This window comes from Aspergillus undulatus (assembly GCF_047715775.1).
Source record: "Aspergillus undulatus strain CBS 261.88 unplaced genomic scaffold BDV17scaffold_23, whole genome shotgun sequence".
In the NCBI taxonomy this organism is placed as follows: Eukaryota; Fungi; Ascomycota; class Eurotiomycetes; order Eurotiales; family Aspergillaceae; genus Aspergillus; species Aspergillus undulatus.
The window spans coordinates 171,050-197,151 of NW_027396627.1; the positions used below are offsets into that span (position 1 = coordinate 171,050).

Below are 26,102 nucleotides of genomic sequence, written 5' to 3' on the forward strand. Positions count from 1 at the left end.
CCCCCGGGGGGGGGGGGGGGTTAACTTGTAACTTGCGGAGATAACCTAGACGGGTAAATACCAGGAAAGCGAGGTGAGATGATATATTAACCGACGAGATCTGGTTTCGGATGATGTGGTAAAATGTGCAGCTTTTGTTGCCGAGAGGCGCGAAGATTAGCACCCAGTGTCGGGGTGGGGATCTGTCGTAGATCCTTTGCACGGGCGAGAGGTATAGGGTTAGTGGGGATTGAGGTAGATGTCATCGAAAAAGAGCTCGTCGAGGAGCGGGTCGTCGGGGTATCGGGGATGTCCATGTTGTTTAATTTGTTGAGCAGGAATCAAATACCCTGGTTAGGACATGGACGGAGTTGGAGAAGAGGAGAGAGCCATCGTTGCACATGGCTTGTGAAGGGTTCAAATAGAAAGGCATGTGCCTTCTTTGCTTGGGTCGCTTTGATGGTATTGTGGTCGCCATTGATGGAAAAAGGGCTTTGTCTAGTTGTGAGCCTTTGTTGAAAGCTAGAGTCTGATTATGGCCTTCATTGGTCTCAGTCATTTGCCCTAATTCATCTCGAAAGGCCGCCGCAGCCATGGCCCGCTTTATCGGCTCGGTTGCCGCAGCACGTAGATAGCGCCCCGAACAAGCGTCAAGAGTTGGGGCAGGAACAATCCGCTAAGAATAGAGCTAAGCGCCCTGTTAAAACAACGGTCTTGACAGTCTGTGAGTTGATTCATCCCTTCTCTTTGCCGTATATCTGGTATTTCGAGGGAACAAGCACAGCCGGTCTGAACTCAGTGCAGTTAGACGAGTCCGTTTTCAGTCAGTATATCAGTCACGCTAGGTACTATGGCTACGATCAGCATGAGTGTGTTCGAGTTAACAAGCATATGCTTTCTACGGGGTTGGAATATACCGCCGTCCCTGCTGACTCTACAGTTGGGGTTTCCCTGTTTCTGGATTCCTCGAAGGGCCTGATCTGCCAGTGTTTGCTGAGGGCGAAGAAGACTAGCGTTGCGCAGCAGGACGGTCCTTGTCCTTTCTCCGGCGAGGGTATTCAATTGATTAAGCTTACTTTTCGGAAGTTTGGCTATTGGTCTAAGGATCGGTCGTATGGGGGCGACTTGATTCTGCACTTTGTATATAGCTGGTGAGGGACCCCAGTCTCGCAAACAATTGGCTGGATGCTTAACAGGCATGCATGCTTTTCACTGCACTCCACTCTCTCGTAGATACCAGCAAGAATGTTTATGGATCCCAAGTTTATGTCACTCACCCTGTATTTTTTTTTTGAGACAGCGAAGGAAGCAGCCTGAGAGAGCTAATTTCCAACAACTCAGGGACTGCGCGGCAGGAGATCAAGTCTCCCATACAAGAAGGGCTAGCCTGTATATAGTAATATCCTAGGGGCCGCGCCTGGTGTTCAAGCTTCTAGCTATTCAACGTACCGTCAGGCGAACTATACCAAAGTTGAGCGGGTTTTATCACCGGTACGTACGTTCTCTCAACCAACATATAAGTTCTGCGTTTCCTGGCCTTGGCCCAAAGGGATGATGCCCTCAACTCCCGATATTCCTTCAAAGTCCCAAGATGACAGTAGGGTAAATGAAACACCGAAAACGAAAGCTTGCCTGCCGAGCCCCCTGAGCGACAATTCCCTTCCCAAGAACTATCACCAGCATCACCAGCATCACCAGCATCAGCCGCCTCCCCATACCTCTCACCCGAATAAAACATGCCCGGGTCCACAACCAGAACATCCATAACAGCGAGCGCCTGCACCAACCCCCACGTATTCCCAATAACCTCCAGGCACCGAACCACCCATTTCCGCTGGGGGTGGGTGCGGCTTTTCGATCATTCCTGCGATAAATAGGGGCCAGAGGAGCATTAGACCGCCTAGGTAGCGGTGTGTAACTGTGCTCAGTCTGCAGAAGAAGACTTGCTTTCTTTTTCTTGCCTTTTTTTCCTCAACCCTCTTTTCCTTCCTTTTTTCCGTTGTTATTCGGGCTGACGAGTTCTTCAGCTACCGGACAGAAATCACGATACGTTCTACTGGAGTCCTGGGAGGACTTTGGGCGGGGGATCCCGGAAATGGATGATCATCGACTGCTGTTTGCGTTTACGCAGGCAACAGGGGGGCGATATTTCGGTGATGTGCCTACGGAGACAGACACTGCTCTGAAGCTCAAACAGCTGGCAGCAGCTGCACAGGGAAAGGAGGGTGGAAAAACCAAGCTGTTGCGATTGGAGGAATGGTTTCGGATAGGTTTCGCATAGTTTTACGTATGTTAGGGCTAGTTCTCTGAGAAGGTAGAATAACTACTTACATGTCTTCAGGGCAATGAAGCCATCTTGAAATCTCGCTCTCATACTTCAACCCGTCCTTAATAATGCCCCTTCAAGCCCTCGACGTCAAATCCGCCCAGCTGAAGGAAGTCTTTGACTCCCTCGCCCAAAATGGGGGCGTCAGTCTGCGCAATCTCATCGAAGCAGATATGCTGTCTCAGATCTCCAACGAACTAGCGCCCCATTACCCTGACTTCTGTAAAGGCGATGTTTTCACAAGCAAAAGCCGTGTCATATCCGGCATCGCCACTAAGTCCACAACCTTCATCAACCAAATCGCGTGCAACCCGCTCTTCCTGGAAATCTGCGATCATCTCCTCACCTCTACATATACTTGCTGGTATGGTAACGGAGAGGTAACGTTTACCTCACGCCCCCAAATCAACGCTGCCATTGCCATCTCCAACGGGCCCGGGAACGAACCGCAGAAGCTCCATCGTGATGATATGGGTCTGCACCATACTCTTCCCGCCATATCCTCAGAGGAGTATAAACCTGGTCGTGATGCAGCGGTGGGAATCTTCGTTGGGGCCACCAAGAGAACGGAGCAGAACGGTGCAACACGAATCATACCGGGTTCACGTCTATGGGATACGTCGCGGCGACCGGATGAGAATCTTACTGTTTACGCAGAGCTGCAGCCTGGCGATGCGTTTATCATGCTGGCTTCTTGCTTTCATGCGGGCTCGGCGAATAGGTCTGATGAGGATCGTGTGGTTTACTCGACGTTCTACACAAAGGGGTATTTGAGACAGGTAGGCAGGCTGTCTTCCTCCTTTGCCATGCCATTGTGCTAATCTACCATTGCCTTGCTTGGCAGGAGGAAAATCAGTATCTTACACTTGGCAAAGAGCAATTATCCCATTACTCCCCCGATGTCTTGCAGCGACTCGGGTTTGCCGCCAGTGAGCCGTTTCATGGATGGGTTGATTTGAAAGATCCCAGGGATGCACTCAGCCTTAGCAGCTGAACGAATGTCTCGATATTAAGCCCTTGAATAATGAAAATACAGATGATTGTGCACCCAGGCATATCCTCATTGCTGCTTCCTTTCTGTGAAATGTGCCCTGAAGAAAGAAGCAAGCGAGGTCAACTGCGATCTAACTTCATCTTTCCCTTGAGCAGTCTCTGCCAGTCTCTTCAAGGAGGCCGCTGCAGCAGTCGACGAAGGCTCACCTCCAAAGTAACAGCCCCCTGTAATCTCGCCGTACGCAAAGAGTAACCGGACATCTTCCATCTCCGCAATGCCCTCCCCCAGCGATTTCCACGAGGCTAGCGGGATATACCGTGCCCTTCTACCTGTAACTAATCGCTCACAGAGCTAGTTAGTATCAGGCTGCATAGATGCCCCAAATTTCGGACAGGTAACGTACCATCAGAAAATATCTCGACAAACCGCGGCAATGAGCAAATCTCACTGACGCCCTGTATCTGCTTCCCATTGTACGCCCTCGGATCAAGCAGGATTCCATGAACCAGATCCCCGAAATCATCCCCCACAGCTAGGAAGGGAACAACTTCGTCCTTTTGACCCCCCCACCGCGGCAGATGCAAGCTCAGAAATCCCTCGGCATCAGGATAATACGGAAACCCGCGGTGAAGCTGCGCCATCCACTCGGAGAGAAACAACTCGTAATACCACCCAGCGTGGACGGAGCAAACGGTGTCGAAGCTTCCTGTCTCTTTGGCGTATTTTTCAATGTGTGCCTTCACTATACGCCGAAGGACATCAATCAGCATCGGTTGACGTCGTTGCATGTATGTACCGCTCACAGAACACGACCATACATACTATCCATAGTCTTAATGAACAACTTCCCTTCCGTTGCTTCCCCGGCGGCTCTCATCGAGCTCAAGACGAGGTTTTTCACACCGGCGCCGCGGATCCCGTCGATGATGGACTTGCCCAGGTCAAATTCTGTCGGGCCTTCGGGATTCAGGAATATCTAGAGTATTCCAATCACATATTAGCTCAAATCCGTGCTTTGCTTTCCACATGGAGCTTGAGACATATGTACATACCGGATCATCAGAGTTGGTATTTACGAAGACAGCCCATGATCCCGAAACAGCTTCCTGGACTTCGTCTTGATTCCAGCCATCTGCTCTAGCTATTTCAGCGCCGAGCTTCCCCAGCGATAGGCTCTTCTCTGATGATGGGTTTCTGGTTATGGCCCGGACCTTGAAATTCGAGATCTTGTCCTTCAGCAAGGAACGGACCACCGAGCCTCCTTGAAGTCCTGTGGCACCGAATACGGAGATGGTTCGAGTCTGGGGAGTCATTTTGGATGGTGCTATGTAGCCTCTAAGAAAGATACAGAAATTTGTCGCGCGTTATTACTACCCATCAATTTGTTAGCCAACATCAGGGGTGGTTATTATCTGAGGGGGTTTCGGTGAATTCCCACTGTATCGTAACCTGTGTGTGTTCCACAGCGGCTAGAAAGAACAAAGGGATTATTCAGTGTAGCTGAGATTTCCTGGTCCTCAGAGCTTGTGTACTCATGTACCCCTTGTTGCACAGCATTCAATATTCCATTTCACGTAGGACTGCCATTTACATCAGAACACAGCGCATTCATCCCTGTTCCTAAAATGTCCCGCGCAAATATGCAGCGACGCAAAGCCCACCGCTCACCATGGCCAACCCTATCATCCAATTAACAACAGCCTGAATCTTGAGCACCCGAGACAAGTTCTTTGGCTTGTTCTGTGTCATTCCTGTAGACTGATCGTCAGCGTCTGTCCCCGAACATAACTCAATATGCAAAAGGAGACGCTCGCACATGCGGAAAGGGCACCTCCAGGACCCCAACTCCCAAAAATCGACAAAGCGGACCCCAGCTCTGCTTCACATTGTACACGAGCAGCCGGCCCGCAGGGATCCGGTCAATAACCTCTGCGTTATACCGTCCGTGCACAGCCGGTCCGTAACAACCATGCCGCTGCCGCCAGCCAGCCACGGTAACCGAGACCATGCGAATGGAATCCCGGACTTCCCAAACAGGCCAGATCAAAATACGGAGGAGGGTGCCCTTGATGGAGTCGCTGTTATAAGCGCCCCAAGTCCCGTCCCACGATTTCCACCATGCAGAGTCGGAGTCTCGGACTGTGAGGATGACCAGGCTTTCGGGATAAAGGGAGCTGAGTTCTGCGCTGAATTCGGATGTGGGCACGTCGAGGGTCGAAGTATAGCGGGCCGTCAGGTCCGAAAGGGATATGCCGGTGATTTGGCAGAGTTCGTTACCAGATGCACCAGGGTTGGTAACCTTTGCATGCAGGAGTTTTGTGTATTCTTGTCGGTCTTGACCTGGAGGGAATGTAATTTCAATGTGAGTTGCATGCGGCATCGAGGCCAGGGATCGCTGCCACTCACCCTCCGCGCCGTGCAAGACAGGCCCAAATCCGAGGATCTCCAGGGCTGCGGCGAGAGATGTTGTTCCTGTGCGCGGAAGACCAGCACCAACGATCCTTGTTTGCTGCTGATGGTGAACTGGAGACCCCATGGCGTTTGTGAGAAAACGGAGAAACGAAATAATGATCTAACTATTTATATCAATCAGTGTTTAGAGCCGTCGTTGATCACCACTCCAAGTCAGACACTCGGTCGCTCAGCATGCCCTCCATACCCCCGGAGCTTCAGCTCAAGCGCCGCAATAGCACTCTGGACATCAAAGCCGCTGCCGCAGCTGTTGACAGCTACATTCCCATCCTGGACTTCAGATTGGCATCATGCTCACCACCTTATACAACCACAATCATCTCTGCATTCTTCGCGCCGCCTCAATCCGAACTCCTTATCCGGAGCATGGGCGGAGACCCCTTTCATCGCGACCCAGACGAGTACATTCAAGCACTCCAATTGATGACCAGAACCTGCAGGAACCTACTTTTGGTTCTCTCGGCCATGCGTCCGCTTCGGCCCCTCGGAACCGCGTATTGGCCGCGGGTGCTCGAAGACGGGATGAAGCTCGATGCTTACATGGATAATATCCATTCCATAGTAGCAAATCTGTACTTTGGCAATACGGCCGCCATGGCTCGGTTATCGAGGGTGCAGCTGATTCTCATGGAGCGCGATTTAGCTCGAGGTAAACTCCTACTCCATCCTAGCACGAGAGACATCCAGACTCTAACTGCAAGCAGGATACTTTGTTGGGTGAGAGGAATATCAGCTATCCTATCTTCACTTCGAGTTCAAAGACTTGGTTTACACGGCTGATTTGTTCTCGCAACGAGGGTTCGCACCCGGCGTTGATTGGTATAGTTTTATTTATTGGTATATGGGCGTGCCGGGCCATGATTGGAGAGGGCTAGGGTTGGAAAAGGAACCCTTACTTAGTAGCGAGGATACGGAATTATTCCTCTCACTAAACTCCGTCATCCGGGAAGAGGAGGAAGATGGTTCTGTATAGAGTTGTACAAATGCTCAGCCCCTGAATAGGGGCAATACTTGACATGGAACTCCTAGGCGGTTTTGTTAGACATTCTATAGCACGCGATAACGTAGTTACTTTTCCTTTCTTTTCTTTTTTGCCAGGTAGCTTAATGTTATCTTTTGGTCTGTGGTTTGCTTATCCCATGCATGCATGCCCTGAATTCAGAAAGTGTCCACAATTCTCAAGGGTTCCTAGAATACCACAGTCCCTGGTAATTTTGGTTTTCCGGATCTCAAGGATCTCCTTCATTCTCACCATTTTACATCTACCCACGAACCGAGCTCCCGGGTGTCTCTCACAATGCCATCAAAAACTTCGCGTCATGTTCCCCGGTGGGATGCGGTTCCATTACCAGGAAGCCCGTACCTCATCGAAAAAGAAGTCAAACGTCCCAGTCCGCTGCCGCTCGATTCTCCAATCGCCGCCCTTTTCCTGCTATTGAGACGGCTTCTCTCCGGAGCCTACCTAGTGCAGCGATACAGACTGCTGGCTACTCTATCCTCGCCGTCACCGGTCCGGGCCGCCTGGCTCATGTTCCTGATTGATATCTGCGCCAGATTCGGACCGGTGCTGTTCCAGGTTGACATGGCGCTTTACCTTTTAATCCGCGTTAGCAAATCCTGGCAACAACCCAGATACAGACTTGTTGGGAGTGAGAGCCCAACAGTCGATGTGTTTGTGATCTGCTGCGGTGAAAGCTTGGATTTGATTCTGGATACTGTTTATGCGGCAGCTAGCCAGGACTATCCCTTTGATCGCTACAGGGTGTTTGTGCTGGATGATGCGCGCAATCCGGACTTGAAAGATGCAATCCGGACTTACAATGTACAGAGGACTCGTTCCGCTCGAGATGTTCAGTACCTATCCCGCACCAAGGTCTCGGGAAAACCGCGCTCCTTTAAAGCTGGGAACCTTCGGTTCGGCCTTGAGGAAAGCAGAAAGACAGGCGTTTGTTCTGAGTACATCGCGGCACTGGATGTCGATGCAATTCCGGAGCCGGACTGGCTGCGCCGAATGGTTCCTCATCTCTTGCTGGATGGAAAGCTAGCTGCTGTTGTTCCTGGTCTTGTAAGTCGTCTTACATTTCTTCCATTGGCCAAATTCTACGCAGATGGAGCGGCGTTGTTAACCAGATATACCATCCAGCGCCACTACAATCTCCCTGAGGATGACGTTCTTGGTCAAGACATCGCGACCCCCTGGGACATATCCATCGAGCATATGCGGGATACTATGGGCGTCACCAATCTGTACGGGTCAGGATACGTCATGAGGCGCTCGGCCTTAGACAGCATCTCAGGTTGGCCGCAAGTTCCCAGTGCCGAAGACCTGTACTGCGGCCATTTGCTCGCCGGCCAAGGATGGAAAATCGCTTTCTGCTGGGACATTTGTCAACATGATCTGACGCCAGACTCACTCGATGCACTTGTGAGCCAGCGACTGCGGTGGGTGAGTCAAGCAATAGGTGTCCATCCAGCTTGATCTGTTACTCAATACAGGTTATCCAGACCGAAGGCGATCTCATTATGGCGCGAAGATTCAATTTCTTCCTCCCGCCGCTGGACCCCGGCCGACAACGAACCCTCGCTCGACGAGCAACCGCAATGATTGGCTCGTTGAGGCTGTATAAAGGTCTCCTTGACACGCTGTTTCCGCTGCTCATGACGCCCATTCTCATCTTCACTCTGCGCCCGACGGATCTTATCAAAGTTGGTCCTGAAAGCAACGTCAGCATGCTACGGGCAACGTACCTTGCCAGTCTTCTAGCCGACAAATTAAGCTGTTTCTCCACCGCTAACGAACGTTCTTCGCATTTTCGAAACCCGACAATGGCCCGGCTTCGCACGCCATCAATACTATTCTACATCCTCTATCTGGTGACTTCTATTTTCTCCGTCATCATATTCCTAGCCCAGCCCATTTCATGGATTCATGACGCCAAAGTCGGCGGGGGGGGGTGCTGCATATTCATACCTCCGTCTACACACCCGCGCTGGTCATACTCATTGAATGCGTTCAGGCCATGTCTATCCCGGTGCGATATATGCTTTGGCCACCGACTGTGCCGGAACGAAAAGATCTACTCGAGAAAGGGGAACGCGGTGAACTGCGCCCGAAAAAAACTTGGGCGTCGACTTCGAATGCCGCAGGAAATCCTATCCCGTGGGTTGATGTGTTGCAGATTGCGGTTGTACTGGGTTTTTATTGGCATGACTTAATGACACAATAGTAATTCGCGGTGGCCAATGTGCCTGGGCGCTCTGGATGAACAAGGCATAAAATGACCCCCGTCCGGGTCCGCTTCACCAACTGCCTGCGCGCGCTGATGACGAGGATTTGGTTTATTTGGTCTAAATTTGCTCCTCAATAGGTAGTGTTTTCACAGACTTCTCCTCGGGTAGACCTTTTCTGTCACCAAACTAGCCGGACCGAACTATATATATCCATCGGCTACACCGCACTTAATTATATCCGCGTCCGTGACCACCTCTCCAACCCTCCACTCGTCTTAACATATAAAACAAATAAAAGCAAAAACAAAAAAACATACAACAGCTGGGATTCGCATGTGGTCACCCACCATACTACTAACCAGCCGGCGTGTGGCTTAAGTACGGCTGAGCGGACGGGAAGCCCTGTTCTCCACACCCTGTGGTCGTATGTAATAGTTGCTATAGGAGGGAAGTTGATATAGAGTAGTCCGCTGCAGTGTGCCCTAGTGTACGAGGCTAGCCACAAGGAAGGTCGGCCTGCTTTCCCCGGCACGCGGTTATTGAACTCCTGGCACTTGTCGTGCAAGGACGCCTCTTGTAGGAGTTGTTGACCACCTTGAGCCGGTCCCATTGTTTCTTAGCGCTTACAATGCCCTCAGTCTAGGTTTATATTCTCCATTCTAGATGGTCTGTAATATAGGACGATCCCATTACGTGGACTAATAAGTAAGGGTCTAAGCTCTTATGCGGAGGGAGCCTTATCATTGGCTCCGCGCCTCGAAAATATCATCGACAGAGCCTAGGTAAGAGAGTGCTGTACACTAGAGTGGAGCCAGACAACGACCTCTTTCAATGACAATTAAATCAAATTAACAATAACAATCATCGCGCCGACGGCAGCCACCAGCGACCCTGCCCCACCAGCCATTTGCAAGCCAGCCGCGCCGGTATGGATAGGTTCGTCTGCTGTTTCAGTCTGGTTGGCAGGACCCGTGGAGCTGGAGGCCGCAGGAGCAGAAGTAGGTGCAGGGGTAGTCGATGGGGTGATGCTCGTAGTGGTAGCCGCAGAAGTAGGAGTAGTCTCGGTCTCGGTCTTGGTCTCTTCGGCGCTCGGAGTCTCGCTAGCCGTGGTAGTAGCAGAGACAGTGGACGGCGTCCAGCAGGAGAGAATCGATCTGGTGGAGGTGTAGATCTCGGTCCCCGTGTAGGCGGCACAGCCAGGGACATCGTACTTGACGGGGGCTCGGCCGCCACCACAGTCGAGCGGGTCGCAGACTTCGCCGGTTTCAGGGTTGAACCAGTGGACAATGCGGTCTTCGCAGGTGGTGTAGCTAATGGGGCCGCTGCAGTCCGCTGAGACTACCGCCGCGAGGAGGGGGGTGAGCAGGAGGGAAGCGAGGAGCTGCATTTTCAGGTCGGTTTTGTATAACGAGCGACGAGTGATTAGGTAGTGACTAGTTGGCCCCTTGTGGGAGTGACTTTAAAGAGTGGCTGGGGCGAGAAAGTAATGGGTTGGGTTTGGGTGGCAAGAGGTTCTACCGGCATCTTTTAAACAAACCCAGATCTCAGCCCAGCAAAATTATTGTGCCCTGCTAAGCTTAGCCTATATTCTGGCGGCCAACCGTGAGCCCGGGCTCCAGGAACAGGAGATTAGGGTGGTATTGGTGGGTATTAACTGAAGGGACTTGTCTCACATGTAACACTCCTATTGGTGCATAATCTTTAGTTAAAATTGCGGCTCTTATAGCCTCGCTCGGGCCCTCTTGGATGGGCCAATTGCATGGTAACATTCTTCTCTGAACGTACGAACTCCCACTCTAGTTCGATTAGTCTAGGGTTCTGTGACTGGAAAGTCCATCTCCGAGTTTCCTGCGAAGGTCCAGGCCTGAGAGTGCCAACTTTTAGTCACCCTGACTTATTTCTTGGGCTCATCTCTGTGACTCCATTACGTGGTCTGCGAGTGTGCATTTGTGCGTACTGACTCCGTTTTTTTTTTTAGTATGAGACCAGATTTGTGCACAACATCTAACTCGTGCAGCTGAAGACGTAAATAGTAAGGATAAATTTGCCGGTGCTGTATTTATCGCATAATCTTGGAGGGCGCTCTGCCTCTTGATTCAACTTCCGCCTTGAAACACATGGAAAGATATAATGTATTTGGGAAAAGATCCAGGCACCGCCAATAGATGCTCGGGGTCATAAGTCCGTAATCATTCCCAGAGTGACGATACCACATTCCTTCCGCCAACATAGGGTTTCCGGAGTCAATCCACGATCACCCTAGTGACACCAGCTTCTCATGTGTCGGCAATGCGCACAGAAATAACCTGGGCAAGAATGCAGAACTGCACAGTGTAATGCAATGGAGATAGCTTAATATTTATTTAATTTATGGCTTAACGCCAGTATCCATGATTACTGAAGTTGAATTCATATATTCGATTTCGGTCTAGCACATCCCAGTAATCACATTCTGTTCTTCTTTATGCTCTTGAAACCGAAGTGGGCGCCAAATAGACAGCCATGTTCCATTCTTCCCCTAACCTGATATGAAAATCTTCTTTCTAGACACGCTGGCGGCGGCTCCCTTGTAGACACCCTCACGAAAGCCAAGCAATGACTTATTCTTTATCGTGTGCGTATACCTTTACAGCCTCTTCACACACTGCGCGTAAATCACCAGACCGTTCCAAGAGGGTCCGCGCGGGCAGAATACCCTTATTACAGCCTGTGTCTGCAACAGGGAATGCACCTTCCAGCTCTGAGACATGACGTGGATGTAGATGGCGAATAAGCGTCTCAGCCTTCCTAACGAACTCTAGCGGTTAATCAGCAAGACAGAAACATTAATGGATACATGGGAAAGAAGAAGATCCAAACAAACCTGAAGCGCGATAAGCCAGAAAGTACATGTAAACCTCATGGACGAGCTCCTTCGCCCGTGTGAGTTCGGGCATTGTGCCCGGCGCGATAATGTGGAAATCAGAGAATCCAAGACAGTCCATTTCGCCTGCATTTTTCGCATGTATAGTCAGACATTGACCCTAGATATCGGAAGTTATTATTCTCACCGTAGAACGGGCGGAAGTATTTAAAAATGTATCTCCTCGACCTCCGGCTTCCGGCCCGATTAGGGCTGCAAAGTACACGGCGAGGGGGAATCTCCATCCCCGATCAAATAGATGCACAATTTCCCAAACAACTCCCAAGCGACGACTCCTTTCCTGCATGGATAGTTGGCCAGGTGTATTGGCAGGCCAGATTTTCTCGCGAAGATCAAGCACTTCTTTCGCCCAGAGGGGTTTCACGTCTGCGGGGACCTGGATATCAGAGAAAAGAGGTTGCAAGCGATGCAATAGGTTATCCTTGAACAGCAACACGGCACCAATTGACTGATGCTTATTCGCGATCTCCAACGATCCCTGCGAGAGGTATTCCCCGAAGTAAAATCCACCCCCGGTTCGGAGCGTTCGGAGGTTATTCAAATCCTGACGTGAGTTAACGTGCACGTCGAATTCACAAAAGACCTCTAGCAGATCCAGGTCGCAGAGGAATGTCCCACGAGGGAAGCGCGTTGTGTCGATAACGTAGAGCCTGATATCCTCCAATCTGGACCTGTCCTTCCAGCTCCGGTGTCGGTAGTAGATGTACTGCAGAGCAAAGAGCAGCGAGCTAGTCCATGAGACGAAATTGTCCTCGACATCATCCTTCTTCCACCAGAGATGCTTGCTAAGTGTGCGCGCGATAACGGCCTTTTTCTGGGAATCTAGGCTCTCGAAGATGTCTTGTCGGCTGGAATCCTTGTTCTGTTCGGCCGCTTCGGAGCGCACCCATGTTGCATCTGTTTTGCCGTCCGAACGCGGGGAGACAATTCGGAAGAGATACCGGGGAATATTGTCAAGGGCATCCGGCGCGAGCCCAATGTCCGGTGGAGGATTGAAAAGTAACTGTTCTGGCTCTTCGGCTATTGGTGTGTCACCCAGGCCAGTGTTTCGCATAGCCTCCGTTAGGGGATAATCTATCGTGAATTTGATCCTGCGGTTACCACTGGCTTAGGTGGGCTAGTTGTTGATAACCTCAGAACGGCTTATGGTAGCTTAACGATGGAGGGAATGAAAAAAGAAAAGAAAGAGAATCCTGCAGGTGGCTAATTTATGTACCGCGCGGGACTGAAGACCGCAGTACTTAAGTGAATTGAATAGAAACAAGTCTGGGGCTATGTTCAATCCTCTAGGCATCTGTGGAAAGTGTCGACAATGAATTCGCCTGGCAGTTCTGAAGCTGCCCCATGGAGACTGGATCGAGGCGCCTGATGAAGAACTGCGCCTCATCAAGCCCAAGAGGGCTCATATGACGACAATTCAGCCTTGTGGTTCCAACACAACTTGAATCAGTAGACTGGCGCACAAGGCTGTGAATCCGCAAGGGAAACCAACGTCTTCGCTACCAATAGGCTGACAGAGAGCCCGACATCGAGGCCGCAGTGGCTCAGTCGCCTGACGGAGTGTTGAGAGGACATTTTGATTGGCCTGTCGCTTGCCAACCAGACAGGTGGGATGCCTACGCTATCACTTCTGGCCATGACGCTGGTAGTCCAGAAACGCCTTAGTTTGTAGAGAAACATGTGCCCTGGTTATGTGATGAAGCCGTTGCTCGAATAAAAGTCTCGCATCAGGGCCTCTAAGGGTGAACGAACCGGCGCGTGCACATCGAAGTTCAAAGTGGGCTGGAAGTTGATATATCCAAAACCCTACGATCGACTACTCGTAGTGGACCGAATCAGGTGGGTATAGCCTAGTGTTCATGCATGTGGTGCAGGCATTGCAGCCAAAGCTGACACCTCCTTCTGTGGACCGGATAAATTTGTTGTAGGGAGATTCTATCTTCAAGTAAAGAGGTGTTCAAGACAAGATTTCTTCACCTGGTCAGTAAATCAACCGGAATCTCGTCATTATTCAATAGCATCGCCTGAAAAGCGTGATGTCTGGATAAGTAAAGCAGTGCATGTACGTGTTACACGAAAGGAAGAAAGGGTTGATATAAGCTATGAATGAGTCTGATACAAATATTCCAAGCCACGGGGCCGTAAGCTGTAAAGAGGTATAAATGTGCTTATTCCGGCACCAGTATTCGTAGACTTATACACTGAATCCCATATTGCAACAATGATAACTCGCATTACCCAAGGTCAAGCTAGTTTCAAGTACCAAAAGCCAAAGGCATATCAGAACCAACATCATCTTACCTACCCAGTCTAACCCCACTTCCCGAGCCCTAGCTAACTAGTCAGCCCTAACCATCTCGTCTGCAATCTCCAACACCGACCTCCCATCTCCACCGGCCTTCTGATCGACAGTTCCATGCTCCTCCATCCAAATCCACCTCCTCGCCTTCTCCACCATCCTCACCCACAACGTTTTCAGCGCTGGCATCTTTACCTCCATCCATATAACCAGCACACCCGTGACAGCATGGGTATACTCCACCCCTTGGGCGAGTAGCGCTGAGACAAGCGCCTGTATCTCCGGACTAGTACACGTTGCCAGCCCATCGGAAGGGATCTTGAAACATCCGTCTGCCTTTTGGTATTTGAGGATTTGGCGGATGAAGGTTGCTGGGTTGTCAACCGGTGGGAACTCAACACGACTGGCTTGGCTGCTGCTCTCTCTGTCGCCGTAGCTGTAGCTGTTCATCATCATGGGTACGCACTGCACCTCAACAACAGGATCATTGAAGAGGACGCCGGGAATAGGGTGCGCTTGCGGGCTTCGCGCGGTATCGCTACTGGCTGGATTAACTGAATCACTGGTGGACTGCGATCGAAGGCTGCGCCTCGCTGCAGGAAAGCCAGTGAGCGCAGCTACAGGTGGAGTAAAATATGCAGGGGCAGCGTCAGGTTGAAAGCCGAACCCGGCAGTATCAGCATCGGTGTTGAGGAATGCATCAAAGTCAAAGTTCTCCAGTATATCTGGATTCTCGAGTGCCGAGAAATCGAGACTGAAGGCACTGGTATCGGGCGCGAAGTCGGCATCGAAGGATTGGCTTTGTGAACAGGACCGGCGGGGGTTACTCGTATGTCTCATCAGGTTCCCGATACCTGCAGTTATCGTGTCTGTTGATATACTGACCCAGTCCTCTTCCAAGGATTCCCCCGTATCCTCTGATATCTCGACCGCCACAAAACTCGTCCACTTCGAGACCAGCGAATGCAGACAACCCAGCCGTTCGCCCTCTTTCTGGGAAACCTCGCTTTCGTGCAGTGAACCAGGATCAATTTTCTCCTCGCGCTGGATCCAGCTTTGTCTTGTGGCCAGATCACTGATCAGGGCTCTTGCTGCGAACTGGTGGAGGGTGGCATCCTTCTCTTTCAGGGCATAGACTGGAACCTGGGTTATAACTTCCTGGCCACTGATAGACCTTGTTTTGATCTTGACTACCGAGTCAGTATTTACCTGGCTCCCTTCTGCGAGGATGAAGATGCGATTGCGAATGAATGGGCTCAGCGTGGAGATATTGCTTGGTGACATCTGTAGCGTCGGTGGTGAGTCTGCATCACCTACGTATTTTTTAACATTAGTATCGAGTAGCGACCATAGTCAGCGGGGCCTGACTTCCTTACCCTGCGGCTGAAGATCTACCCCATCAACTTCCAAAGAAATACTAGCAACGTGCCCGGTCATAGCAGCCTTCAGTACAGCCACCATACGAGCCTCCCAGCCCTCACTACTCGCAAGGGGAATAATCTCAGTGTATCCGCCGCCAGATTTGGCGATGCCTTCGACAAGGTCATGCGAAACGGCATTTCCAATGCCCATGGCGAAGAACCGGACTGCGCCCCCGGATTCTGTGTGCGTCCGTCGCACAAAGTCGATCGTCTCATGTAACCGCCAGACCTCCCCGTCTGTAAGAACAATAACATCCAGGGAGCCTTTTGCGCGGCACCGAACGAGGCCCTCCAAGGCTGGTAGGAGACTAGTGCCACCCATGTTGGCGTCAAAGGCGGAAACATAGCGGAGGGCTTCACCCAGGGTGTCATCGTTGTATGGCTGAGATGTACCCCACAGGGACGTGTAGTGGCTTCCAAAGCAGTACAAGTTGAATCGGGTCTGGGGAAGACCGCGTAGGAAGAACTCGAGTGACTGCTTGAGTCCCTGTATTTTGTCCGACATTGACCCTGAGCGGTCTGCGAGAAATACCACTTCTGTGTCCTCGAGTGGCCGCTGGTTACGGAGCATGAAGCTGGGAGGAATTTCGATCATCATTGTCGACGATGCTCCTAAGTCCGGGTGGGCTTCGAGTGTAGCGTGTGGCATCTCTTTGTCAATAGGAGAGTGTACAGAGATAGTCACGATGAAATCTCTATCCAGACAGGCTGACTCCTCATCAAGCTTGACTGAGGCGGCGGTGTGGTCGATATCGAGAGGAGCGTCAGTCAAGAAATCAGCCCAGCGTTGACCCAGTCCCTGGCGACCGCCTTGCTCAACGAGGATTCGATGCGTATCACTACGCACGTCGCGGATCTCAGTGCTGGCCAGGATGTCAATGTCAACGGAGAGCTTTGTCCTGCGTCTCGGTCCGGTCTCATTGAGCTGGAATCCAGGATTGCCAAAGCGAGGCGCGATATACGTCGGTATTGTGAGGACGGTTGTTGTTACCTCGTCATCGGAGAGTGTATATTTGAGAAAGAAGATAAAGGACAGCTTGACTTCGACGGTAGTGTGCGGCGGTATATTTCCCAGGTTCGTCCTGAAGATCTCGGGGCTATCCTGCTCGACAAGCCCGGCAGAGTATCCCCTTTTCACTGCCTGGTTGAACTCCTCCCTTGCCGCTGGTCGAGGCTTGACTTTTCCTTGCAGAGTCTTTGTACCCACCTTGCATCTAAAATCAACAACGCTCGACTCGTGTGGGATCGGGAACTGGTATGTGCCTTTCTCGATGGTTCTAGGAGTGTCGTTTCGAAATGTCTGCGCAACGACGGCCTTGGCCGTCCCCTGAGTGACACTGATTGCCAAACCAATAGATACTGGCGGCAGCAAAGCCGGTCGTCTCCGCAGCGCTTCAGGAAACGAAGCCGGATATGCCGAGTCACGCGTTTGAAGCCATTCCCAGCAGTGGTCGCCCAAGTGTGGGCTCGGAGGCTCCACGACCTCAAAGACGATACCAGCGGCAGCCATGGTGCTGATGTCTTGACTGTCAGATTTCAGACTCGGAGAGGGCTTGGGAGGGTTTATAAAGCTCTGGGCCAAGCATGAGTGAGGCTGAGTCGAACCTTCGCAGGGCCTAGCCTTGTTTCTCCTCTTCTTGGCGACGGGGTACAACATGCAATCTGGCGCAAGCGTGGGTCAGGAGTATGCAGTTCGACGTGAAAAATCCATAGCTTGTCGGTTGAACATTCAGGAAAAGCCAGATAGGATATTTATTGCAGTTATCCATGTGCCTTAAGGGGAGCGGCTGAGTGGGCGGGGTCCGTAGAATCGGGAATCATTATACGAGTATATCCATTCCTTGAAACATCAACTGCGCTATGAGACGCCGCTCTCTCATATACCGCCTCTTTTAAAGAGCGGGTTATGTATTTCAATAGTTCTTGCTCGGGGGATCCTAATCAATTCGTGGACTCCGGGCACACCTTTGGTTTCGGAGTACGGACCGAGCAATCCGTAGTATTGGTTGTGGAGCATGGCGAACGCCAGGGATCCTTACTAAGAAAACCATTTATCGTGAATCCGGTCAGTGGATTACTGAGGAGAGGGGCGTGGAGTTTCCCAAGGAGTCGGCAACACTCCCAGCCTGAGGTGAGGTTTGCAAACCACACCGGGGTATCAGAATTAGGTGATATCACTTTTTACATTGTTGCGATTGCCTATGTAAATTTGACTTTTACCAATCTGGATACAACACTGAAGGCTATTAGAAACTGCATATGCGAATTAGCATTGGCTAGTTCAGATAGACAATGGAAAGCTGGTACAATTTGTGTGAAGCAAGCACAGTCGAGACTACCGAAAGTAAAAGCGCACAGAGACGCACGCAACAAAAGAAAAAAAAATAAAATAAACTAGAACTCTCCACAGACAAGGAGAGTTCTCGTCCGAGGCACTTTATACTACGATTTAAACGGACTAGGCGCTCATCGAGTAAACAGGAGGCGGCGGGAAATCCTCCACCACCGGTGACAAACTCAAAAACCTGTCCTTAGCCCAATCCCAGATCCGACCAAGAGTATCCTAAAGCGTTCCAACAAGGCGCCGGAAAAATGCCCACAATTTGCCCCATGGGATGAAGTAGACGGCAGCGGCTCTGCCTAAAGCGAGGCCGACGGCCGGGCCAGCAGCAGCCATGTAGGCTGACGTGCTGATATAACCCCCGAAGAGCTTCATTCCGAGCCAGTGGCTGTAGTAGAAGCCGGCAGCTATCACTTTCATGCCAGCTTTGAATTTCAACACGCCCGCGGTTGTGCCGAGTAGGGTTGCGATGACGCCTTTCCACTTGGTCGAGGTTCAGGCACAGGTAGACTTCCCCAAGGACGCAGAACCGGCGGTTTCTGAACGTATTGGACCTCTCGTCCCACTTTCTGAGCATCACATTGCAGAATGTGGATGAGTCATCTAGCAGAAGCTTGTCATCTGCCTCATCGCCTTTCTTCTTGCGAGGTATATTGCGGCAGCGATTGATCGTCACCATGTGGAATTTGGGCGGTATGTGGATGGACATGTTGGTGACATATGGGCTGACAAGAAACATGAGCTTTTGTTCGTGATAGGCCTTTGTAGGCCGTTGTGGTATGATTCTCTTGTTGGCTAACATGTTTAGGTCGGGTCAGTAGGGAGCCTTAACAACATCCAGCGTGGGGGTCAGGAGTTCATCCACACTCACAGCGACTGAACCAAATGCTTTTGTATTCATCCCGGAGGTCATTCACGCTAGCATGAGCATGGCAGACAGCGATAATGATGAGCTTCGTATTTTCCTTCTTCTGCTCTTCAATTGCTTTGAAGAGTTGCCGCACTTCGTCGTGTGAGATCCTATATGGGTCCGTAGAAGAAGGTATGGTTCTCGAGGGGCTGACATATAGTAGAAGACTGAGTTGAACAAGAAATCTAGGGTAGCTGGACAGGGTAAAGAGCAACTTTGGAGAAGGGAGGCAATGGCTGTTGAAGGGCTGAAGGGAAGTGGATTCTCGAGCCTCGTCCTGGGGATTGAACTTATATTTATAGACGATCGATCCGTATTTGGACTCCGCTATTTTCGACCTCCGTTTGCACTCCATGACGCGGTGGTCAAATGCAAAATTGGACTTTCTGATGTCCAGGATGGCTTGGAGCCCTAGCTAATCAGAACTGCTGTTGAGCGTGACCCTGATTGGCAAGCAGTCGCACATCCCTCCCACTAACGCAAAATTCTCTTAATCTAACATATCATACACGACCTCATATGCACCAGGCCTTACACTTGTCAGACGGAGTGTCAGCTGGTGAAAGACCGATAATCGGGAATTTTGTCGCAGAAATGGACTCCTCCGCCCTCTTCTCGAGCCAACACAAACCGCTCAAATATGAACTTTTTGTCTTTGCCAGCTTTGGCCTTGGAACAGTATTGTTGCCTCTTACATCTCAGTATGGCCCACAAAAAAAGCGACGATGAGTCCAAGCGTTACTTTTCTATTCAATCTAGTACTACGACAGCATCGCGAAGATACTCAATTTACGATTCCCTTCCACCAAGGACAGCAAATGAAAGAGATGAATGGACCAATGTCTCAGAAGGCGCTAGTTGTCTGAAAAATGCTGTAGAAAGGATCCGTGCCTATTGGAGCCAGCGAGAAGAAAATGTCAGGAGAATCCTTGAATTGGTATACAGCATGGATTTCTCGTACGTAATTTGCATACCAAAAAAGATCCAGAGCATACCCATTCTTACACTGCCTAGGCGCGGAATACCCAAGAAGGTGTTTCCTACGGAAAAGGATCGATCTAATGGAGGAGCCGACCCAACATCTAATCAGATTCCTGACATGGAAGATCAGGTTTCGCCAGTTATCAAGCGAAGGGAAGGGAGGGAAAGACGAGACGCCGTCAGACCGGCGCTATGCATCTATATGCCCAAGAGCCTGCGCTGCCTGTACTCGTAATTAAGTCAGCTTTCAAGATGCGGCCTACATTCAATCAATACCAATAGTCCGAAGTTCCGATGCCTTTTATCTTGCGGAGATGATGCTCCACAGCATCAATATCCTTTGCCTTGAGCTCTTTCGGAGCTCAAGTTGGGGCTTCGACAGCTTCACCCTTCTTCCCCCGGAAGGCCCAAAGAGCCTTGCTAAAGAATGGAAGGACATAAACGGTCAATGCTGGAGCTTAGCGCCCTTCTTCAAAAGGGAAACAGCGTCCGAAGAAGGCGAGTTCAAGCTAAGATTGATCTTTGGCGATATAAAGTCCGCTCTTGAGTTCAAAAGACCCGCACCTTCTGGTCCGAATCTGGCGAATATGTCGGTATATCTACGGACTCCAGGCGGGCCAGGAAAGCTCAAAGTATTTGCAGGAGCTTTCCACCCACCTAGCAGACGTGTCAGAAGGGAGCTATGGTCCTGTGAGCTCAGTAGCCCAGATGCTCCATGCCTTGAAACGCATGCACGAAGAAGATGTGCTATGGGCTTTGCGAATTGGGCAGTTGCGGGCCATTGAGAGACTACAGGAAATTCTCGCTTGCCGAGGCCACCCGACTGTTCTTTGCAAGTGGAGCTACTATGCTAAGCAATGGCGTCTACATGGGAGCTACGAAAGCTCGTTGCTGGCCTACTATGAAAGCGCTTGGAAAAAAGGCGCAGGAAAGACACGGCAGTACCTAACTCTCCGCGGTTTCGATTCTCCACGACTATCTATACTATGCTCTAACTGTTGTAGAGGCAATGAGCGGTCCATATACGATCTGACTCATGACCTCTTCCTGGACGTTCGTGATGGACTAGATTTGTCTTTCGATGAAACCGGCAAGAAGTACCGATGGGACAGCTGCACCCAGTACCTTGCTTTTTCTGGACGAACAATGGCAAATTTATTAAAAGATACGCAAACAGTGGCCTATTTCCTTGAAAGTTCCGGCGGAATGTGTTGAAGCCGGTGACACTGAATGCAAGATACGGGCGAAAATGCTCTGGTCGGAACTGGCCAAGTTGACAAAAAGGTGGGAATAGCATGATACATATCGCTTGGCCTGTGACAGGAAAAAGAAGTTAGAGGAAGAAATATGGCAGATATTGCAAGGTGAACTTTCTGGAGTGAGGTTCATACAGAGCTTTTGCAGTTTGCACATCCTTCCTTATACAGCAGAAGCTCTCAGCATCAGGGGTACAGTGTTAATTTTCTATTTGCTGCAGCCATAAGATTTCCGGTGTATCCCCAGCGATAGTCAAGATACAGGAGCCTATGGTTCCTCCTTCTTCTATGTCTGGTATAATTCGCATTCGCATTCGTTACATATCATTGATTTCAGTAGCTAGCTAGCGCATCCATTAAGACTCCGTCGCATTCCCATCTTTTTTGTTCCTTCGCAACGAAGGCTTCCTCTCTTAGAACAGTCAACTACTATTTATAATGAAATTTATACTGGTTTTGCTGCGCGGTACGGGAAATTTTCATAATTTTGCGGGAATGCGTGATATGTTATCAAACCCGCAGACTCAAACCAAACCAAGCATTAATATTCCAGAAAGATACAAGCAGGAATACAATTCGGCGAATTGTATATCCAATGGCACTCAAACTGAAATAATGTCCGCGAAACAGGAAGAAAGATGCCTAAGCTACGTCTCCCAAAAAACCTAAAGAACAGTAACCTTCTCACCCCCCTTCAACCAACAAACCCTATCACTGAACCCCTCCTCCTCAAACACCTCGCGCAACTCCGCCCCAAACTGCGTGAAATGCCCCCATGACTCGTAGTGCATCGGAACAAGAACATCGGCCTTAAGGTCACGGAAAAGCCTCGCCCCATCCTTCCCGCCCATGGTAATCTGCAACAGAGGCACACTGGGATCCTCAGAGACAGGCGCATGCGCATTTCCCAAGTTCATAACCGCCACGCAGACATGGTACCTGTCCGCAATGGACTGTAGCCCGAGTTCGTCGTTATAGACCGTGTCACCAGTAAAGTAGATCGCGTTAGGCAGAACGCGAACCCGGCCATCCGGGGTCGTCTCGGTGTGATATCCGAACTCTTCACCCGTAACGATGAACCCCGTACATTCGCCTCCAGGGAGATGCTGGGTCGGCGTGGCGATGATCTGGAAGACCTTACCGGCGATGGTAGTGCTGATTTCGTCCCAGGGCTTCATACCGTGCACGGCTGGGCGCGGGGCAAGGTTATTGGCTCCGTCGACGGTTGTAAAGACGGGGCGGGCATCGAGAAGCTGCCGGCCGAGTTCGTCGAGGTTGTCTGGGTGGTCTTCATGGCTTAGGAGGACGGCGTCGATGACTGGGAGTTGGTCGAGGCGGAGGGCCGGGTCATCGGTCACTTTTAGACTTACACTGCCTCGGTCCCAGGTGGTTCCGGCAGGGGAGAAGAAGGGGTCTGTTAGGAAGTTGATCCCGTTGATTTGGAGGATGGCGGTGGCGGTGCCGATGTGGGTGACGTTTAAGGTGGGAGCCATGGCGGTTTGACGAGAGAGGTATAGAGTGTATGTAAAAAGTGTTGATGGATAGTTGAGATAGACGGGAGGGTAAGATTTCTTATACTTTCTGTGCATAGGCATAATATGCTTTAAAAAAAGGTTCAATGTTTCAGTCTAGATCAGCTAATCAGTCCACTAAGCTACCTACATACCTACTGCTAGGCTCCGGCATCCCGCTTCCTACCCGGTATACCGCCCGCGCTTCGGCACCCTCTTGCCTCTACGGTTCAGTATGCGATTAGTAGATCTCGATTATCTAAATCTTCCATTCATGACGCGGGAAATTTTGACTATGTTCACCCAGGTGGGTGACCGCCGGGTTTAGTTCTCACTTTTCGGAGTAGCCCACCTCGGCAACCTAAAAACAAATCCAGATTCTGATGGATATACCGGACTAAGTGTCTTATTACCCTAACAGTGGAGACATTGCAAACATATCTAGGTAGTCTGGAAGTTTTCATCATCGAAAACTGGTGCTGGACGAAGCTCGCTTGCCGAATCCCGTGGCAATCGTGTACCAGGGCTATCCCGACGGAGGCCGATTCAGATACGGAAATCTCAAGTCAACCTCTTGGGTGGGAGTACTACAGTTATGCAGTGTCTGTCTGAGATTTCTACCCTAACAGTTCTGAATGCGTTCGTTTATGCTCAACTGTAAAAGCGTTCCGGAAAGTCAGTAAGACGAAGACGGTTAGACATATCAGGTAGACAGGTCGTCGCCCGTCCACTTCGTTAGGTAGCGTCAATACAATGGTCCTATAGCCATGCCGAGAAGGTAGGTGAAGACACCGAGGAGAGCGACGGTTTTCGATACATAAAATTCGTCCTCCCAGCCGGGGATCCCTGAAGTATATAGCGTGCTAAATAGGCTGACCAATGTTGCACCAAGGCTCATCATCACGACAGTGGTACCTTTGTATCATATCGGCCAGAGACGAGGGTTCTCCGGATCATCAGGTTCCCAGGAGACTTCGTAGTTCGGGTCATTGTCTAGTGATACACTGACGGATTCGAGGTCGCAGGAAGACACCATTGCCTTACGTTTCTCGACTGATTGCAACTAATCCGGGACAATGCAATACTCTCACATTCTTATAGTTGGGTAGCGGGAGTGGCCGAGCGGGATGCCGAGCGGGATGCCTGCTTACTTAGTCGTTACGTAGTCGATCCTTGAAACCGGGTTGCCACTCGGCATCCCTCTTAACTCTCCACTCCCAACTGAAGCAAAAAAATCTACAAAAATTAATATGTATACTATTGCTCCTTTTCGATGCCAACACCCAGGATGCAGTGCGGCCTACAGGCGAAAAGAGCATCTAAACCGTCACGCAACACGCCATGCCCAAACAGAGCGCTTCCCTTGCCCTCATTGCAACAGTATTTTAGTCAGAAGGAACGTGACCACTCGAAAGATCTAATAAAACTTTGCAAAGGCTAATTCTCACCAGTGACCTCTTACGCCGCCACATTCGGAAATATCACCCAGAGAAAGAGCCACCGCCATCTCGTGCCCCCAAGGCTTGCAGGGCCTGTCATGTTCGGAAAGAACGCTGTGATAGTGGAAGTCCGTGCAACCGATGTCAGAGGAGAAGGATTACCTGTTCAAGGACTCGACAGGAAAGTGAAATCCATGATGAGTCAACCGTCCCAAATGCTCAGGCCCTCCTGAGCACGGAGTTGGTCGGCCCCGTACCAGACACATCACGGTGGACCGGTCAGGACTTTATCGATATCTACTTTCGCGACTTTCACCCAATTTGGCCGTTTCTACACCGAGGGACGTTTGACGTCTCCAAAGAACCGTGTATCCTCTTGCAATCCATGGTCATGATTGGCTTGTGGATTCAAGGCGGGCAAGAAGGACGGGACACAGCGATGACTTTCCACCTCAAATTACTTTCTGCAATCCAGGATCAAAGAGTAAAAACCGCCAATCTCGAGGCAATAGAACAAGCTTTGCTGACTTATAGCCCAGTCACAATGGTATATTTCGGAATCAACGCCCTGTCGGGACAGCAAAGCCCCATGGCCCATGGCAACCTACCAGAGTATCCTCTTACAATGCATCTTTGCCCTTCTTGTGGCCAAACAGGAAACAACCCTTGACCTAAACCTCCGCTTCCAACTTCCATTCCAGAAGTACGAGCTCCTCGCATCTCTAGTCGAAACCTGCCGACGGCTGCGCCTGTTCTACTACCCAAATATGCTCACCAAGCACTCGTCTTCTGCACCCCTTGCCCTAGTCTGGGTGAGCGTCGAGGAGGTCAAGCGTTTTGGCTTGGCGCTGTACAAGCTTTGCAGGCTGTGTACATGTGCTCAAGGTGAAAGCGGCAGAGCCGACACTGACATTAGGGATGACAGCAGTCCTAGTCTTCTAACCCTGGCAGACTTGGACTTCTGCATGCCGGATAGCGATGAAGTGTGGAATGCACCGCCGGGTACAGGTGCTGGATTGTTTCAAAGTATTGCGTTGCAACAAACCTGCAGGGATAATCGGGATTCGGGCGGCTGGATATCACAGACGGCGGGGAGGTTGTATGATGCTCGTGTCAGGTATGATTGGGTATAATTTGCTATCCTGTGCTATAGTATGATATTTTACTACCTAAGGGTCTTCTAGAAGTGAAGTGATATCAATATGCCCACACATCCCTTCCAGCTTGAGATGCAGAATTACAAGTCAGCTGTTTGGTCTACTCATAGAATGTCAGTAACCCAGTGAAGGTGAAATTTCGATTACCATAATATGTGTAAGGACAGTTCTTGTCTGTTGACCCGGCAGAATACTCTCGACTCCGTTCGCTCGCCGCGCTCGGGATCATGACCCGCGACGGTCGTGATACTCTATACGCATCTGCTGGGTCCCGCGGCACTTTAGAAGTCCCCCAGAACAAAGTAGCTGATCGACCTGCTAAGAAGGGAGCTGTCCTTAAGGTTCCTGCCCCCTGCAAGCATTCTTATGCCTCGCTATCAGAGCAAAGTACCTAGCTATCCAGGGCTAGCCGGGACAGGAATAGCATCAAACAAGCAAGAGACCTTGCTAGCTTTGTTTCTAGGGTGAAGCTTATGAAGTGGTTGCACTCTTCCCAGTGAAGCTACAAAAGTGGGTTGACTGGAATCGCTAAATCAAAATGTTCGGTTGCTTGGCATCTGCAGAACATTGCGGACTATGGAGGAAAGAGAAATGGAGTTAGACGACTGAAAAGTTTTAAGATTGCTTACACTTTCTTTACTTCCTTCACACCTTCACTGTGACCTCAAGAAAGAGTATCATGGTACAAAGGGCCTTGTTTTCTTTATGAGATGTTGGTATCTTTGCCACCAAAACAAAATGCCTTTCTTAGTCCGCGCATGTCAGGCATTCTATTGTTTCTGTTATGGCTAGTGCTCGGTGTGGAAAAGTAATTTTCCACTAGTGAGGGGCTATATGGGTTGTACTTATGTGTCCATGAGCT

At 50.5% G+C, this 26,102-nt stretch overlaps 11 protein-coding genes across 11 annotated transcripts; 4 read left to right on the top strand and 7 right to left on the bottom strand.

Moving 5' to 3' along the window:
• Window positions 1-2,373: 2,373 nt before the first annotated feature.
• On the top strand, window positions 2,374-3,299 carry BDV17DRAFT_281697 (phytanoyl-CoA dioxygenase family protein; the record flags this gene model as incomplete). Its single annotated transcript, XM_073760070.1, has 2 exons — window positions 2,374-3,084; window positions 3,150-3,299. The coding sequence occupies 2 exons, from the start codon at window positions 2,374-2,376 to the stop codon at window positions 3,297-3,299; spliced, it is 861 nt and encodes a 286-aa protein (XP_073615703.1).
• A 66-nt stretch (window positions 3,300-3,365) lies between these two features.
• BDV17DRAFT_281698 (NmrA/HSCARG family protein) lies at window positions 3,366-4,612 on the bottom strand (the record flags this gene model as incomplete). Its single annotated transcript, XM_073760071.1, has 4 exons — window positions 3,366-3,634; window positions 3,703-4,041; window positions 4,122-4,275; window positions 4,352-4,612. 4 exons carry the CDS (start codon window positions 4,610-4,612, stop codon window positions 3,366-3,368), a joined length of 1,023 nt encoding a protein of 340 aa, XP_073615704.1.
• A 476-nt stretch (window positions 4,613-5,088) lies between these two features.
• BDV17DRAFT_291197 (sulfotransferase family protein) lies at window positions 5,089-5,835 on the bottom strand (the record flags this gene model as incomplete). Its single annotated transcript, XM_073762078.1, has 1 exon — window positions 5,089-5,835. The coding sequence occupies one exon, from the start codon at window positions 5,833-5,835 to the stop codon at window positions 5,089-5,091; it is 747 nt and encodes a 248-aa protein (XP_073615705.1).
• A 110-nt stretch (window positions 5,836-5,945) lies between these two features.
• Window positions 5,946-6,492, top strand: BDV17DRAFT_291198 (uncharacterized protein; the record flags this gene model as incomplete). Its single annotated transcript, XM_073762079.1, has 2 exons — window positions 5,946-6,420; window positions 6,476-6,492. 2 exons carry the CDS (start codon window positions 5,946-5,948, stop codon window positions 6,490-6,492), a joined length of 492 nt encoding a protein of 163 aa, XP_073615706.1.
• Window positions 6,493-7,068: 576 nt separating this feature from the next.
• BDV17DRAFT_291199 (nucleotide-diphospho-sugar transferase) lies at window positions 7,069-8,547 on the top strand (the record flags this gene model as incomplete). Its single annotated transcript, XM_073762080.1, has 3 exons — window positions 7,069-8,217; window positions 8,268-8,477; window positions 8,536-8,547. 3 exons carry the CDS (start codon window positions 7,069-7,071, stop codon window positions 8,545-8,547), a joined length of 1,371 nt encoding a protein of 456 aa, XP_073615707.1.
• A 1,162-nt stretch (window positions 8,548-9,709) lies between these two features.
• Window positions 9,710-10,497, bottom strand: BDV17DRAFT_86351 (uncharacterized protein). The gene has a single exon (XM_073765251.1). The coding sequence runs from the start codon at window positions 10,387-10,389 to the stop codon at window positions 9,841-9,843; it is 549 nt and encodes a 182-aa protein (XP_073615708.1). The 5' UTR covers window positions 10,390-10,497; the 3' UTR covers window positions 9,710-9,840.
• Window positions 10,498-11,602: 1,105 nt separating this feature from the next.
• BDV17DRAFT_291201 (uncharacterized protein) lies at window positions 11,603-12,979 on the bottom strand (the record flags this gene model as incomplete). Its single annotated transcript, XM_073762081.1, has 3 exons — window positions 11,603-11,799; window positions 11,866-11,991; window positions 12,061-12,979. 3 exons carry the CDS (start codon window positions 12,977-12,979, stop codon window positions 11,603-11,605), a joined length of 1,242 nt encoding a protein of 413 aa, XP_073615709.1.
• Window positions 12,980-14,263: 1,284 nt separating this feature from the next.
• BDV17DRAFT_291202 (VIT and vWA domain-containing protein) lies at window positions 14,264-17,155 on the bottom strand (the record flags this gene model as incomplete). The annotated part of the gene is made up of 2 exons (XM_073762082.1): window positions 14,264-15,537; window positions 15,601-17,155. The coding sequence occupies 2 exons, from the start codon at window positions 17,153-17,155 to the stop codon at window positions 14,264-14,266; spliced, it is 2,829 nt and encodes a 942-aa protein (XP_073615710.1).
• A 1,053-nt stretch (window positions 17,156-18,208) lies between these two features.
• On the bottom strand, window positions 18,209-18,695 carry BDV17DRAFT_291203 (uncharacterized protein; the record flags this gene model as incomplete). Its single annotated transcript, XM_073762083.1, has 2 exons — window positions 18,209-18,469; window positions 18,567-18,695. 2 exons carry the CDS (start codon window positions 18,693-18,695, stop codon window positions 18,209-18,211), a joined length of 390 nt encoding a protein of 129 aa, XP_073615711.1.
• A 3,103-nt stretch (window positions 18,696-21,798) lies between these two features.
• Window positions 21,799-22,626, bottom strand: BDV17DRAFT_298380 (MBL fold metallo-hydrolase; the record flags this gene model as incomplete). The annotated part of the gene is made up of 1 exon (XM_073763678.1): window positions 21,799-22,626. One exon carries the CDS (start codon window positions 22,624-22,626, stop codon window positions 21,799-21,801), a length of 828 nt encoding a protein of 275 aa, XP_073615712.1.
• A 1,268-nt stretch (window positions 22,627-23,894) lies between these two features.
• BDV17DRAFT_298381 (Zn(II)2Cys6 transcription factor) lies at window positions 23,895-25,216 on the top strand (the record flags this gene model as incomplete). The annotated part of the gene is made up of 3 exons (XM_073763679.1): window positions 23,895-24,044; window positions 24,136-24,567; window positions 24,623-25,216. The coding sequence occupies 3 exons, from the start codon at window positions 23,895-23,897 to the stop codon at window positions 25,214-25,216; spliced, it is 1,176 nt and encodes a 391-aa protein (XP_073615713.1).
• Between the last annotated feature and the right edge of the window lie 886 nt (window positions 25,217-26,102).